This window comes from Nicotiana attenuata, unplaced genomic scaffold (genome assembly GCF_001879085.1).
Source record: "Nicotiana attenuata strain UT unplaced genomic scaffold, NIATTr2, whole genome shotgun sequence".
NCBI classification, from domain to species: domain Eukaryota; kingdom Viridiplantae; phylum Streptophyta; class Magnoliopsida; order Solanales; family Solanaceae; genus Nicotiana; species Nicotiana attenuata.
The window spans coordinates 186,831-201,504 of NW_017670674.1; the positions used below are offsets into that span (position 1 = coordinate 186,831).

Below are 14,674 nucleotides of genomic sequence, written 5' to 3' on the forward strand. Positions count from 1 at the left end.
TGTAATTTATTTATTGGTCTGTAATAATTTGTAAATAGAAATTTGGGGGTGCTTAGTAAAAAGGGGTGGGTAGATGTATACTTTGTGGGGTAACATGGGTAGAAATCCTGCTCATAGGATCTTACTTTTAAAAATCTGCATGCTTTACTCAATAGAAAACATGCTCATAGGGATTTACTCTTTTAAAACCTGATTGCTTTGAAAGTAGTCCTATAGGATTTCAGTATTAATGTCGTTTGCATCACAAAGAAATCATGCCTATAGGATTTCATTATTAATGTCGTTTGCACCATAATAGAAATCATGCCTATAAGGACTTCATTTCCAGTGTCGTTTGCATCAAACAGAAATCACGTTCTTAAGATTCTGCATTTTCGTCATGTTAGAAATCATGTTCATAGGGCCTCAAACAACCGTGTCTTTAATCATTTCAAATATAGATATCATGCCTGTAGGGATTGCCATCCGCAATTACGTCTAGTAGTCTAATTAGCCTAACGAGTCAATTTTATTTTCGTCTAGTTTACTTCTTAAAACTGGCCTTATTAAGTGATGACATTTCCTGAAACTAGTTCTTTCAAATTCGGCTTAACCTCATTAGATATCCTGCTTACAGGTGTCAAAAGGGTCTATTTCGAAAACCTGTTTGTCTCTGCACTAATGTATATACACAGTACTGCACATAGGCAATCCTTAGGGTATTTTTCAAAACCTGCATTTCCCTGAAGTTGTTTCCATCGTTCAACAAATCCGATTCTAATAAGCTATTTAAAAGGAGTCACTAAGCAACGATTAGGTTATAACTTCTGAATCTGAAAGTGGTCTATTTCTGCATAACTGCTTAGAAATCCTGCTTTAGGACTTTGATTAATAAAGACCTTAACTGTGTTTGAGTCGTGCTGCTTATATGTTTGATTGAGGAGGAAATTGTGAGCCTCTTAATTGCTCCCATTATGTGAAAGTCCTAAATGTTTTTGACTGTCGCCTTAGATTTTCGCCTTTAAAACCTTAGGGGTACGTCTAGAACCACCCATAGGTAAAGGTCCTAACACCCTCCGGGACCGTTAAGAAGGGGTGGGTAGCAGCACGCAATAGGAATCAATGACCAAACACTCGCTTTGCATGACCAATAAAGGGGTGGGAAGGGTAGACATGAATATGATGACCGGTGCGCTAATGCCACGCGTAGCCCCTTTTCAAGGGGTGATTTACCGGGCATTGTACTGATGTGATCCTATAGGCTGACCAACCTAGGACCTCCCTCTCCCCAAATCCTCTTTACTTGAAGCTTTATTTTCTTTTTTATACATGGAACCTGTTTAAATTCTTACTTTATTATTTGAGTTATACAATGCCCAACATGCTCTGCTTGCAATTATTTGTTTCAACTGTTTGTTTATTTTGGACTAATTTGTGAATGTAAGTTCGGCCAGGACCCACAGTTGTGGACCAAGAGGGGTGCCTAACACCTTTCCCTCGAGGTTACCTCAAGCCCTTACCCTAATCTCTAGTAATACAAACCAACCCAAGAGTTAATTACTCTAGGTGCCCTAACGCACCTTAACTCGTTAGGTGGCGACTCTTCAAATACCCAATTCCCAAAAGGAAATGAGTCATTACACCCTGTGAATGTCGAAACCCGGACTCCTCCCCACGAGAGAGGGAAAAAAGGGGGCGCGACATCCCGGGTGTGATTTTTGGCCGGATTTGGGATTTGATGTAGAATTTGATCTTTATCAATTGTAATTGCTTCCTTGGGCTTGTCTTACTGGGGTGGAATAGGTCGACGTTCAATTTGTGCATGGCGATTTCCTTTTGCGATACCTGGCATATCTGCATGGCTGAAAGCAAATAAATCTTCGTTAGTTGCTAAGAATTGACGGAATTTACCTGGTTCCTGAAGTTTGCAGCCGATGTAGGTTTTCTTGCTGTGGTCGTTGAGGTCTAAATGAATGGGGTCGAGGTTTTCTATGGTTGATCCTGCAACTTCGACCATATCGGGGTCTCTGATGACATCCTCGTTGTTGTCGCACGTCGACCTCGACCCTATTGATTGCTATGCCTCTTTTTCTTTGTCTTTCTTTTGTTGAGTGACCGTGCTGTCTAAGGAGATGCGGTAGCATTCCCAGAATGTGCGTTGTTCCCCTCGTATACTGAATATTCCCCACGGAGTCAGGAACTTGATGACCTGGTCTAAGCTGCAAGGGACAGCTCTCATGGTATGTATCCTTGGTCTCCCTACTATGGCGTTGTACGCTGTGTCTTGGTCCATGATATGGAATGTGTTTTCTAGAGTGTGCCACTAGCCAGAACGGGGAGTGTGATTTCACCAGATTTTCGCTCGACTGCATTGTTAAAACCAGTTAGCCTGATGCAATGTGACACTATCTTATCTTCAAGTTTCATTTGTGCAAGTACTCGAGGATGAATAATGCACGCGCTACTCTCATCATCTACCATAATGCGTCTCACATCGGTATCTAAAATTCGTAATGTGATAACAATGGCATCATAGTGAGGGAAAGCCAAACTGTTGGTATCTGACTTATCGAAGATGATACTCTCTTCGAGGTCGTCATACCATTCACGGGTGATTGACCGTTTGAGCTTGTGGGTAGTGGTGAACTTCACGCTGTTGATGGAAGCATCGTCGATGTCGCCGATGATCATGTGGATGGTACGAGCTGCTGAAGGCGGCTTCGACGGTCTTCAGTGTTGTTCGCGTCCTTTGGCAAAGTTGATCCTCCCCTATTTGCTCAGTAACTCTTTGAGGTGTCCCTGTCTTAACATGTTTGCGACCTCTTGCCTTTGGCGATGCAATCTTCGATTTTGTGCCCTCGTTCTTGATGGAACTCGCAAAGGGCGTCTGACTTTCTGCTACTTGGATCTGACCTCATCTTTCGTGGGCACTTTACCTTTGGTCCGAGCTTCTCCAGGGCATAGACTATTTCTGCAGGTGACACACAAAAGTTGTGAGCGGATAATAATGACAACATACCTCTTTCATTCCGATGAGTCCCTGTCCTTGGGCTAGCGGGCCTTCTTCGAAGCAGCAGGAGGACACAACGACCGTTCTGACATACGGTTGATGTCGTTCTCTGTTAGATCGTGGATTTGCGAGATCTCTTCTGGTATCATTTCTTCGATCTTTTCTGGATTTGGCCTGTACCGAGGTCAGTCGGTGAGTTGGTCCATTGAGGTCGTCCTCATCCGCTCGGACCTCGACACAATATGCGTTGTGTATTTTGTCCCAAGTGGTTGGTAGGTACTTCATCAGTCGAGTTAATAACTTTCTAGTCGCCCTCGAACCATCCCTGCTCTGCCCGTTCTGAAAGGCTGCGACCGCCATCCCTTCTAACACGTTCGGCAGGGTCATCCTTACTCGGTTGAACTGGACGAGGAAATCCCTCAATCCCTCTCCCGGGATTGTTTAATAGCAACTATGTTGTTCACTCTCGCCTCGGCCTTCTTGGCCCCAGCATGGGCAGTTACGAATTTATCGGCCATCTCTTCGAAAGTTTCTATGGAACGCGTAGGTAGTTGTGAATACCATGTTTACGCTCCTCCTGTGAGTGCTTCACCGAATGTTTTCAACAAAATGGAAGACACTTGTTCTTTGGTGAGGTCATTGCCTTTCACGGCGGTGACGTAGTGAGTCACATGATCGGTTGTGCCATCATATATCCTGAGGTAGGGCGGCATTTTAAATGCTTTTGATATGGCATGTGGGGCAGCGTCATCACTATATGGCTGCTCGATGAACCGGCCGGCATCCATATTCGGCAAGAGCTTAGGAGTGCCTGGTATTTTATCGACCCTTTCTTGGTGTTCTTTTATTTGGTCCCGGAGTGGTTTGTTCTCATTCTCTATTTCCTCCATCCTTTTCAAAATGGATGCGAGAGTGTCATCACCTGCACTATTAATGACAGGGTAAGTAATACCTGTCGTTGGATGAGGAGGGAGTTGGTTGTGTTGCTCGTCCGCTGGTTGTATAACACAAGTCCTTGCGTTTTCTGTAGCTGTGTCCCGAGCGGGCTTGTGGAGGACGCTGGTTAGCATGTCAATTAGCCATGCCTTAAGGAGTTTTTTTACAGCTGGGGGTGTCTCCTCCGCCACAGATGTGGAGGCTCCCTTACAAAGAGATTTTGTGATGTTGCAGTGAGGAAGAGGTGACCCATCTTGCCTAGGGGAGGCATCCGGCGTTGCGTCTTCGTCTGATGTTTCACAGCTTTCATTGATGATGTTCATGAGGTTGGTGAGGAGATCGCTTATTATTCTCGTCCCGTAGAAAAAGAGTTAAATAGACCACACACGGTGAAAAAAGAGTTGCTTTGAGTATTCTTTGTGGCCTTGGCTTCATTCTCTTTTTTAAGTATGTTTTTTCATCAATTAAGTTTGTTAAAATTTTATTTGATTAGGAGTGGTGGAATCTATGCATATTTTTGTTTTGTATTGAATTTTTATACTTGAATTCTTTTCAGTAAAGCAAAATTTTGTATGTCTATATATAAACTCATATCTTATTTACACGAAATAATTTTCTTATTAAAGAAATTAAGTTAGATAAGTCTTACAATGAGAAACAAGCCCTTGTTGGTACTGTAACTCTGGCCTCTATTATTGCCGTCAAAGTGGATATGTTGGATGTATTAAATATACTGGTAGGCGGTCTTAATAAAAATGCTTGTGTAATTTGAGGCTTCATAGTAAGATTATATTTTTAATAATCGTGGTGACTAGGTCAGTTTGCACATATCTCGATTAATTTTACGGGATATTTGCCACCTCTAACCAGCACACGGTGGTCTCCGTTTTGTTTTGGCAAACAAAATAGACAAATAACTTTGAACTCGTGAACAACACATCACTTTGAACACTCTGGACGTTACTGACTCACTCAACTATATCAAGGATGTTTAAAATATAATATATAACCATATAAAATATTACAAATTTACTTATATACACAGTATAATTTTCCAGCGAAGAGTGTTCACTTGACCACTCTTGTCGTAATGTGGCTACGCCACTGATTTAATCATTTTATTTTCCTCTCAGCTAAAAGATAAACGTCAATCACACCTATTGACATTACTTAAAATTACCTAGTTGCACTTAGAGTTTATATACAAAAAGCTTGTCAGCACCACATGCTTAATTGATGGTTTAGTTGAGTTTCTCCATTAGCCGTCATAATGCTGCTAACTTGAGGATTAAACCATCTAAAAAATACTAGTGGGATAAGTGCTTGGTACTAAAAGTCAATGAATCATAGCTTATGCTTCCACATAATTTTTTGTTGTTGGACTCCCACTATAAAATCCCACTAATCTTTGTGGACAGAATTTGCGAAATCAGCTATATATCCACGAACTAGCTAGGTCATTATGATCAAACACAGGAGTTGACAAGAACTAATGTTTTTCGTACTAGTTTTAGTTTAAACAACAAAGGGGGTGACAAAAACCATTCAAACTTTCAAACCCGCCTTTAGTTGCATAACCATACTGCGATAATATAATATAATTTTTTTTCTGCTACTTCTATGGTAAAAATAGGAGTTTTAACTCTGTTACACTGGCAACGTATTAACTTTTTTACATGAAGTTAACATAACATATATATATATATACAACCACATGCAATTGTCTGTAGTAATCTTGATTTGGCAACATACATACAAATAAGATATATAACTCGCTATAGTCAATCGTAATGCACTTTTTTTGCACTGAAAATGTAAAATTCATGTAAGTGCATATAACTTAAAAATTACTACTATACTCCATGCGCGGGTGAATATATGTGGCCAAAATGTCAAATATAGTGGCCTAGTGGAACTATCCTTGCATTTTGATCCTTCTTCCACTTCTAATACAGTTATAGAAACTTTACTATATAAGTAATTTTTGGTTTTCTAGGAATTGACATTAAGAAGAAACCAAAACCTCAATATACCTAACCTATGGCCACCAATAATCAACAATTCTCTCCCTCCTCAAGATTCATCATTCTATTATTAGCGTTACTCTTCCACATTCATTATGGTACTACTTCTCCCCTTATATTAATGACCAACTCTTCATTACCATTTATCTATTTGTTCTGGCCATGACAACTTAAATTTTATGCACTGATAACGTAAATTTTTTTTTACATCATTAGTGTAATATATTCCCTCCGTTCACTTTTACTTGTCCACCATACTAAAAATATTTTTTACTTTTACTTGTTCATTTTCGCAAATCAAGAGAAAAATAATTTTTTTTTTCTATTTTACCCTTATCATTAATTAAATTCTTCAAATCATTTTTCAAGATTTTTTGAAATGTTATTATTATTATAAGTAAAATTGTAAAATACATACTTCAATTATTTTTTTCTTAAAAGGAGTGTAAAGTCAAAAGTGAACAAGTAAAAGTGAACGGTGAGATTTTCTTTTTGGTGTACCAAAAGGAATATGAGAATTTTCTGAAGCTTCATTACATTTATCCACTTCAATATAAAAGACCTTTTTGTGTACACTAAAAACTACTACTACTATCTATATATTTATTATCCTTTTTCTAGTGATAAAAAAGAATATATACCTCTATATTATCATATATTTAGACGTACTAACTACTGATTTTAATAATGGGCGCAGCAAAAAGTGATCTCCAGTTAAATTACTACTCACAGAGTTGCCCAAGAGCTGAAGAAATTGTCAAAGAACAAGTCATCAAGTTGTACCATAAACATGGAAATACTGCAGTTTCTTGGATCAGAAATCTCTTCCACGATTGCATGGTTAAGGTAATGCATATATACATCCACTTAAGAAAAATTAATGAGAGTCCTGAGCTATTATATTCCCGTTAATATACTATGTAAAGGCGAATTCAATTTAAACTTAAAAATAATATGTTCAGTTGAACCTGTATAGCTCCGTCTCTAAGCCACTATAAATTTGATTTTTTTCCTTGCAAGTCATGCGATGCATCAATACTATTGGACACAACAAAGGGACAGAAATCAGAGAAAATATCTCAGAGGAATTTTGGGATGAGAAATTTTAAGTATATAGAGACAATTAAAGAGGCCCTTGAGAATGAATGTCCAAACACAGTTTCTTGTGCTGATATTGTTGTTCTTTCTGCTAGAGATGGTGTTGTCATGGTACGTTAATGTCTTTAATTAATAACCTCGTCTCAATTTCATTTTTTTTCTTATAAAAGTGAAACTGTTTAATTTAATTTGTTTATTTGAGACAGTTAGGTGGGCCACACATTGAAATGAAAACTGGCAGAAGGGATAGCAAAGACAGTTACTTAACAGAAGTTGAGAATTTCATTCCAAACCACAATGATTCCATGTCGTTAGTTCTTTCTCGTTTTCAGTCTGTTGGTGTTGACACTGAAGGAACAGTTGCTCTACTTGGTAACTATCCTCCCTAATTAGACATTTCTCAAAAGTTGTTAAGATCGAAATAATTAGGTGTCATGCGGAAGCTAGTAAAACAAACGTAGAATGATAATAGATCACACAACAAAAGAGAAATATACCAAAATAAAAATAAATATTTAACGTGATTTAGTCAATTAACCTACGTTCACATGCGGAGATAAGCAATCTACCATATAAAAAAGAGTACAAAATATCGAGAGAACAACCTCACAAATTAAGAGACACACACAAGCGGCAGCTAACACTTGTCCCAAAAATTCTCCCACTAAATAAGATTTTCAAACCCCTTATGGTTACATTGCGGATGCTACTAAATGAGAATGAAGGATCCTCAATTTATAGAAGTCCAAAACCGTTTTCTCAAAAAAAAAAAAAGGACTAGCCAAATATGGAAGAATTATATTTTTCTTTTGACAAAAGGTCAAATCAATTATGTTAAATATGTCGTCATTCCTTCAAGAGATAAGAAAACCAAATATGATAAGAAAATTAAATCAGAACATACTCTTAACAAAATATGGGTTAATTTTACACATGGTTATCCACTAGTGCTAGTATCAATTGGAAAATCTTTATGTGACGGCTTAAGTTTTTGACAATTTTCATGCATTTTATGTGAAACATTGTATTAATAGTTGATTAATCTTATGAATTTTACTAGGTTAAAATTCTTGCTACAAGAGAATCTTAGTTTACGACTAAATGTGAAACCAATTCAAGAAGCTCAATACCATTTTTCTTTGGAATCTTTACACAAATAGTCGGCTGAATTTACTGTTTATTGGTTTTGTATGTAGGGGCACATACAGTAGGACGGGTTCACTGTGTAAACATAGTACAGAGACTTTATCCAACAGTTGATCCAACCCTAGACCCCAACTATGCCAATTATCTCAAAGGGCGATGCCCCTCCCCGAACCCTGATCCTAAATCAGTAGAGTACGCCAGAAACGACCGTGTAACGCCAATGGTGTTGGACAACGTGTACTACAAGAACATTTTGAGCAATAAAGGGCTGTTAATTGTGGATCAACAGTTGGTTTCAGATCCAACTACATATCCTTTTGTGGAGAAGTTTGCTAAGGATAATGGATATTTTCATAGTCAGTTTGCTAAAGCTCTGATTATCTTGTCAGAAAATAGTCCAATTAATGGTGATAAAGGGGAGATAAGAAAGGTCTGTCGTCATGTGAACAATTGACTAGAAATGATGTACTACCAAATATAATATAAGTGCAATTAGAATTCTATTTCTTGTTGGGTATGTTACCATTATAAAATCAAGTGTAACAATCGTTGAATGTTGACGCAGAGTACTGACGTATATTTAAAAGTTTAAACTGTTTAGAGAAAATGTGTTACGTGATGATGATATACACATTATTTACTCAATCAGATTATTTAAAAGTAACCTCTTATAACATGTTAAAATATATTGTTAATTTTAAAAATTAATGGCCAAGCATGTGAATTTCCTTTTGAAAATGAGTAATTGTGAGACTCGAACCAAGACCTTTGTATATTTTGGTACCATGTGAAGTGCGTACATGATCATCTTATGTAAAAGATTAATTAGCTGTTAAAGAAAAACACACATATTCTAATTTAGTTATATCTTCAACAACCATTACCATAATGTTATACACACTATGTATATATCCTACGGCTTATGGTAATGGGCGTTGAATATATATATATATATATATATATATAGATAGACACGTGCGCGCACAGATAATTGTCTAGTTATAACTTCAATGATGATTCTTTCATAACAATAAGTAGAGAGAATAAAAAAGAGAGTAGAGCGTATGAAATTATTGTGACGAACAAATTTTCTTTTTTCATTTCTGTTTGAAAACAGCTTAATGTTTTCTCTCATCCTGAACGTAAATGTTAAAAAGATTGACCTTCCTTCCCTTTTCCTGAAGATCTCAATCAGGATGAGAAGTTTCTGAATAAAATCAAGATTTTGTTATATATTTATCAAAAAAATCAATTAGTGTATATATATGATAACAAAAAACGAATGCATGTACTAATCAAATACTATCAATTACAATATATGTGTATAGACAATAACTACACATACATGATAGATGGGATCTTAGACATACGCTAACTAAAACCCAATACTCTTTTTTGTATTGTTTAAGCCACCAAAGCAACTTTATCCGTTTTCTTTACTTGCTCTATTTAATTTGAGAAAATCAATATTTATTCCTTAAAGAAAGAGCATGTGAACGAAGCATTAATTAAGACAAGAAAAAAATAGCTCATCTAACATACTACTGTTAACAAGTACTGATCTTGGTAGATTGTAGTTAGTATGACCCAAACGTTGTTGTTCTTTTTAATTATTGAAGTGGTTGTTGTTATTTCTCTTTTTCTCTTCATCTTAATAGAATATAATCTCAACTTGGAAATGTTAATTTGTCATGATTTAAATAAAGTATAAAGTATGTTAAATCTACTTATTATAAATCTATAGGGTTAGTGTAAAGTGTAAAAAAAAACTAGGAGTAAGTTAATTTTTTTCCATAAATAGCCTCGACCCTTAAAAGTCATTAAAGAACTTAATAATTAATGAAGTCACGAGTATAAATATCTTCTACAAGATTCAATCATGTGGTGTGCCTTTTCGTCTTTATTTTTGGCTTGCTTTTCTAGCTTCCTTTCTTGTACCAATTTTCACTACAAGCATCTTGCTAGAGAATGACTTTCTCAGATCTCAATGTTAACTGCATAAAAATAACAATTTAATCAAAACCGTAGTTTTTAGCTTTAAGGTGGTAACGTTATCCATTATATCTTTGCCCACCTTTTATGGAGAGATCCGTTTGTAATACACATGTTTCATTACTTTAGTTTTCTTAAGAGAATAGCAAGGCAACTATATTATTAGACTTATTTATGCCTTTTGTTCCACCATCGAATCTACCTTTTCCATTTTACCAAAAAGCAATAAGAAAACAAAAACAAAAAGGGTAGTCCGTTGCACTTAGCTTCCGCTATGCTTGGGGTCAAGGGAAGGGTTGCATCACACGGATCTATTGTATGTATCCTTACCTTGCATTTCTGCAAGAGACTGTTTCTACGGTTCGAACCTGTGACCTCATGGTCACATGGCAATAATTTTACCAGTTACGTCAAGGCTCCCCTCCTAAAAAGCAATAAGAAAACAAAAAATTTAGAATGAAGTAATATTTGTGTGTGAAAGAGAGACTACAATAAACTCAGGGTGTGGAAATTATGAGAATTGAGATATTAGTCCCAATATTGGGTTTACACAAAGGAATACTCCTTAATACAAGCGAGTTCGGATTAGCTAATTAAAAATAGTTGATAGACATGTAAGTGTTAAAATTTATTTTATAAAGATGTTAAAACTAATATTAATAATAAGTGTAAACAAAATATAAAAAATGGCAAGTAGGAACATGAGTCATTTCCAAGTCTCTAAAAGTTAAATCCAAAAATTAAGAAGTTCCAACCTAATTAGTACTAAACCAAATGTGGGAATTATACTACGTTAGGTCTGAAAAACCACATTAAATTGCCCAATGTTTTTGTTCCTAGCTGGTTATAAACTGCCATGCCCTGTCCTGTCTTATCCTCCCCATAATAATAATAATATATTATCCTCTAATCACAATTCACTAGAAAACAACAACAAAAATATGGGACCAATTCTGAGCTTTCGAGTAAAAAGAAAATATAGGAAAAGGCATCTTTACGCAGTAAATTTTTACCGTTGTAAACAGTACGTGTCTTCTAACCGCAAAATCCTGTCTTTTTCTATATCCTTTGGATTCGCTTCTTCATTCACACCCCTTCTCTCTGTTCTTCTGCCCCTTAATCCTCACTCTTCTCTGCTCACTATTTTCTAAGGCTGAAAAATATCTTACCCTCTTTGTAACTTCACAAAATTCTTGTAACAGATTGATCTTTTGCTCTTAAAAATCTCAGCTTTGTATAATTTGAGCTTCATTCTTTTAATGGGTTTTGCTAAAATCTAGCAATAAAGTCAACTCATGCAGAATTTTCCAGCAATATTCTTATAAACTTCATCTTGTTAATCCTCACTCTAGTCTGTCAGTTTCTACTATCTTACATTGCCACTATTTCTTAGGCCAAGAAAATATCTCTCTTCTTTGTAACTTCACAGAATTTGCTCTGAAAAATCTCACCTTTATGCAATTTAATGGGCGTTGCTAAATTCTAGCAATGAAGTCAATTCCTACATATAGCAACATTCTTGTATGGTTCATACTATTGTTCTGTTTTTGCAGTAGTAATAAGTCAATATTTGCTATAACTGAGTTTGACTTTGGAACATTAACTCTGAGTAATTTGAAGCTTCTTGGAGATGCACATTTGGGTGACAACAACAGTGTTCAGTTAACACGTGATCTTGCCGTGCCAAATTCCGGTGCCGGAAAAGCTTTATATTCAAAGCCAGTAAGATTCCGGCAGCCGGGTCTTGATTTCCCGGCGAGTTTCTCTACATTCTTTTCATTTTCAGTGACTAATTTGAACCCATCGTCTATTGGTGGCGGTCTTGCTTTTGTACTCACTCCTAATGATGAGTCAGTAGGTGATGCTGGTGGGTATATGGGAATCTTGGATTCTAAAGGCACACAAAGTGGTACAATTTCAGTTGAATTTGACACCCTTATGGATGTTGAGTTTAAGGATATTAATGGAAATCATGTTGGTTTGGATCTGAATTCAATGGTTTCAACTCAAGTTGGTGATTTGGAATCTATTGGTGTTGATCTCAAGAGTGGTGATATAGTCAATTCTTGGATTGAATATTCTGGTTCTACTGCAGAGTTGAATGTGTTTGTATCATACTCTAATTTAAAACCAAAGGAACCATTTTTGTCTGTTGTTCTGAATATTGCTGAGTATGTAAATGATTTCATGTTTGTTGGGTTTTCTGGTTCAACTCAAGGGAGTACTGAGATTCATAGTATTGAGTGGTGGAGTTTTAGTTCATCATTTGATGCAAGTCCTAAGTCGGCGGCCGCGGCTGCGCCACCACCGCCAACGGCTAGTTTGATGAATCCCACGGCGGACTCCGTCACGTCGCGGCCGCCTTCTATGGCTCCTTCAGAGTCTAATAGTAGTGCAAGTATAATGCAAGACAAGAGCAGTGGGAAATGTCATAGCAATTTTTGTAAACAAGGTCCTGGAGCTGTTGTTGGTGTGGTGACCGCTAGTGCATTTTTTCTTGCATTTGCTACATTGGTACTTATTTGGTTATACACCAAAAAGTTCAAGAAAGTGAAAAATTCTGAATTTTTGGCATCTGATGTTATCAAAATGCCTAAGGAGTTTAGCTACAAAGAGCTTAAATTGGCTACAAAAGGCTTTGATTCGACGAGGATTATAGGCCACGGTGCATTTGGGACAGTTTACAAGGGCATCTTATCGGACAATGGTGGCATTGTGGCAGTCAAGAGATGTAGTCATAACGGACAAGGGAAAGCGGAGTTCTTATCTGAATTATCTATAATTGGAACACTTAGGCACAGAAATCTTGTTAGACTTCAAGGATGGTGCCATGAGAAAGGTGAAATTCTGTTAGTCTATGATCTTATGCCTAATGGGAGTCTTGATAAGGCATTATTTGAATCAAGAATGATTCTACCTTGGCTACATAGGAGGAAAATTTTGCTAGGTGTTGCTTCAGCCTTGGCATATTTACATCAAGAATGTGAAAATCAGGTGATTCATAGGGATATAAAGAGTAGTAACATTATGTTGGATGAAGGGTTCAATGCAAGATTAGGTGATTTTGGATTAGCAAGACAAGTTGAACATGATAAGTCACCCGATGCAACGGTAGCAGCCGGGACAATGGGCTACTTAGCTCCTGAATACTTATTAACCGGAAGAGCAACCGAAAAAACTGATGTTTTTAGCTATGGAGCAGTGGTTCTTGAAGTGGCAAGTGGAAGGAGGCCAATTGAGAGGGAAACAACAAGAGTTGAGAAAGTTGGAGTGAATAGTAACTTGGTTGAATGGGTTTGGGGGTTACATAGAGAAGGGAATTTGCTAATGGCAGCTGATTCAAGACTTTGTGATGAGTTTGATGAAGCAGAGATGAGAAGGGTTCTAATGGTTGGGTTAGCTTGTTCACATCCTGACCCTATGGTTAGACCAACAATGAGAAGTGTGGTTCAAATGCTAGTTGGTGAAACTGAAGTTCCTATTGTCCCAAGAACTAAGCCTTGTATGAGTTTTAGCACATCACATCTTCTAATGACTTTGCAAGATAGTGTTTCTGATTTGAATGGTATGATCACACTTTCCACTTCATCATCTGAAAATAGCTTCACTGGTGTTGGCAATAGCATGGACTTGGTCTAATTCATGTCAAGAAAAGAGCATCAACTTTTAGTTAAAACTTTTTTGTTTTGTTCATAATTAAATTGATCATTAATTTAATTCCTATTATATTTGTACCAAATAAGCTTAAAATATTATGTATCTTTTTCCTTTTGCTTTCATATACTCTAGTCCATTGAGTGTAAGATACAGGAATTTAGTGAAAAAGATAATATAAAGTCTTTTTCTTGGTTTTGTTGGGTGGATTGTTTTAGTGGAGAGGTGAGAAGTTGCTATCTTAAGTTATCTTTTAGTCAAAAAGCCTACATGTTAAACTTGAGTAGAGGTTTGGTAAAGTATGAGTGTAGTATAATGCCAATCAACAAAAGAAAGGCATATTTATTGTACTTCTTTAATACTGGCTACTATGGGCAATAAAATAGTGGGAAAAAAAAGGAATTTTAATATTTTTTTGCTTTCCCTTTTTCTTATAAGGTCCTCAACAACAACAACCTAGTAGAGTCCCACAAACGAAGTCTGGAAGGGTAGTGTGTACGCAGACCTTATCCTTACCCTTGGGGAAGAGGATAGAAACGTTGTTTCCGATAGACGCTCGGCTTAAGAAGGTCCTCAATGGATAAAATTTCCCTATTAATGCTATGAATTAAAATTTTGCCCCAACGAATTAATAGGATGAATGATCAGGTAATATTGGTCCAGATACAAATTAAAATTAAATTTCTCTCTTTATATATATAATTAATTTTCTTGTGAAGTGGGATTGAATAATATCTTCACGTAGATTGAAGGGATTGAATAATATCTTTACTTAGATTGAAGGTGTCTTCGTCACTGCTGCTTCGCCATGTCTACTTTATGGAGAAAACGCATG

At 36.6% G+C, this 14,674-nt stretch overlaps 2 protein-coding genes across 2 annotated transcripts; both read left to right on the forward strand.

Annotated features, from left to right (window-relative positions):
- The first annotated feature begins 5,909 nt into the window (after window positions 1–5,909).
- LOC109242144 (peroxidase 21-like) lies at window positions 5,910–8,747 on the forward strand. Its single transcript, XM_019408978.1, has 5 exons — window positions 5,910–6,047; window positions 6,647–6,795; window positions 6,970–7,158; window positions 7,254–7,419; window positions 8,244–8,747. The coding sequence occupies exons 1-5, from the start codon at window positions 5,966–5,968 to the stop codon at window positions 8,645–8,647; spliced, it is 990 nt and encodes a 329-aa protein (XP_019264523.1). The 5' UTR covers window positions 5,910–5,965; the 3' UTR covers window positions 8,648–8,747.
- Window positions 8,748–11,249: 2,502 nt separating this feature from the next.
- LOC109242150 (L-type lectin-domain containing receptor kinase VIII.1-like) lies at window positions 11,250–14,037 on the forward strand. The gene has a single exon (XM_019408984.1). The coding sequence runs from the start codon at window positions 11,674–11,676 to the stop codon at window positions 13,822–13,824; it is 2,151 nt and encodes a 716-aa protein (XP_019264529.1). The 5' UTR covers window positions 11,250–11,673; the 3' UTR covers window positions 13,825–14,037.
- The last annotated feature ends 637 nt before the right edge of the window (window positions 14,038–14,674 follow it).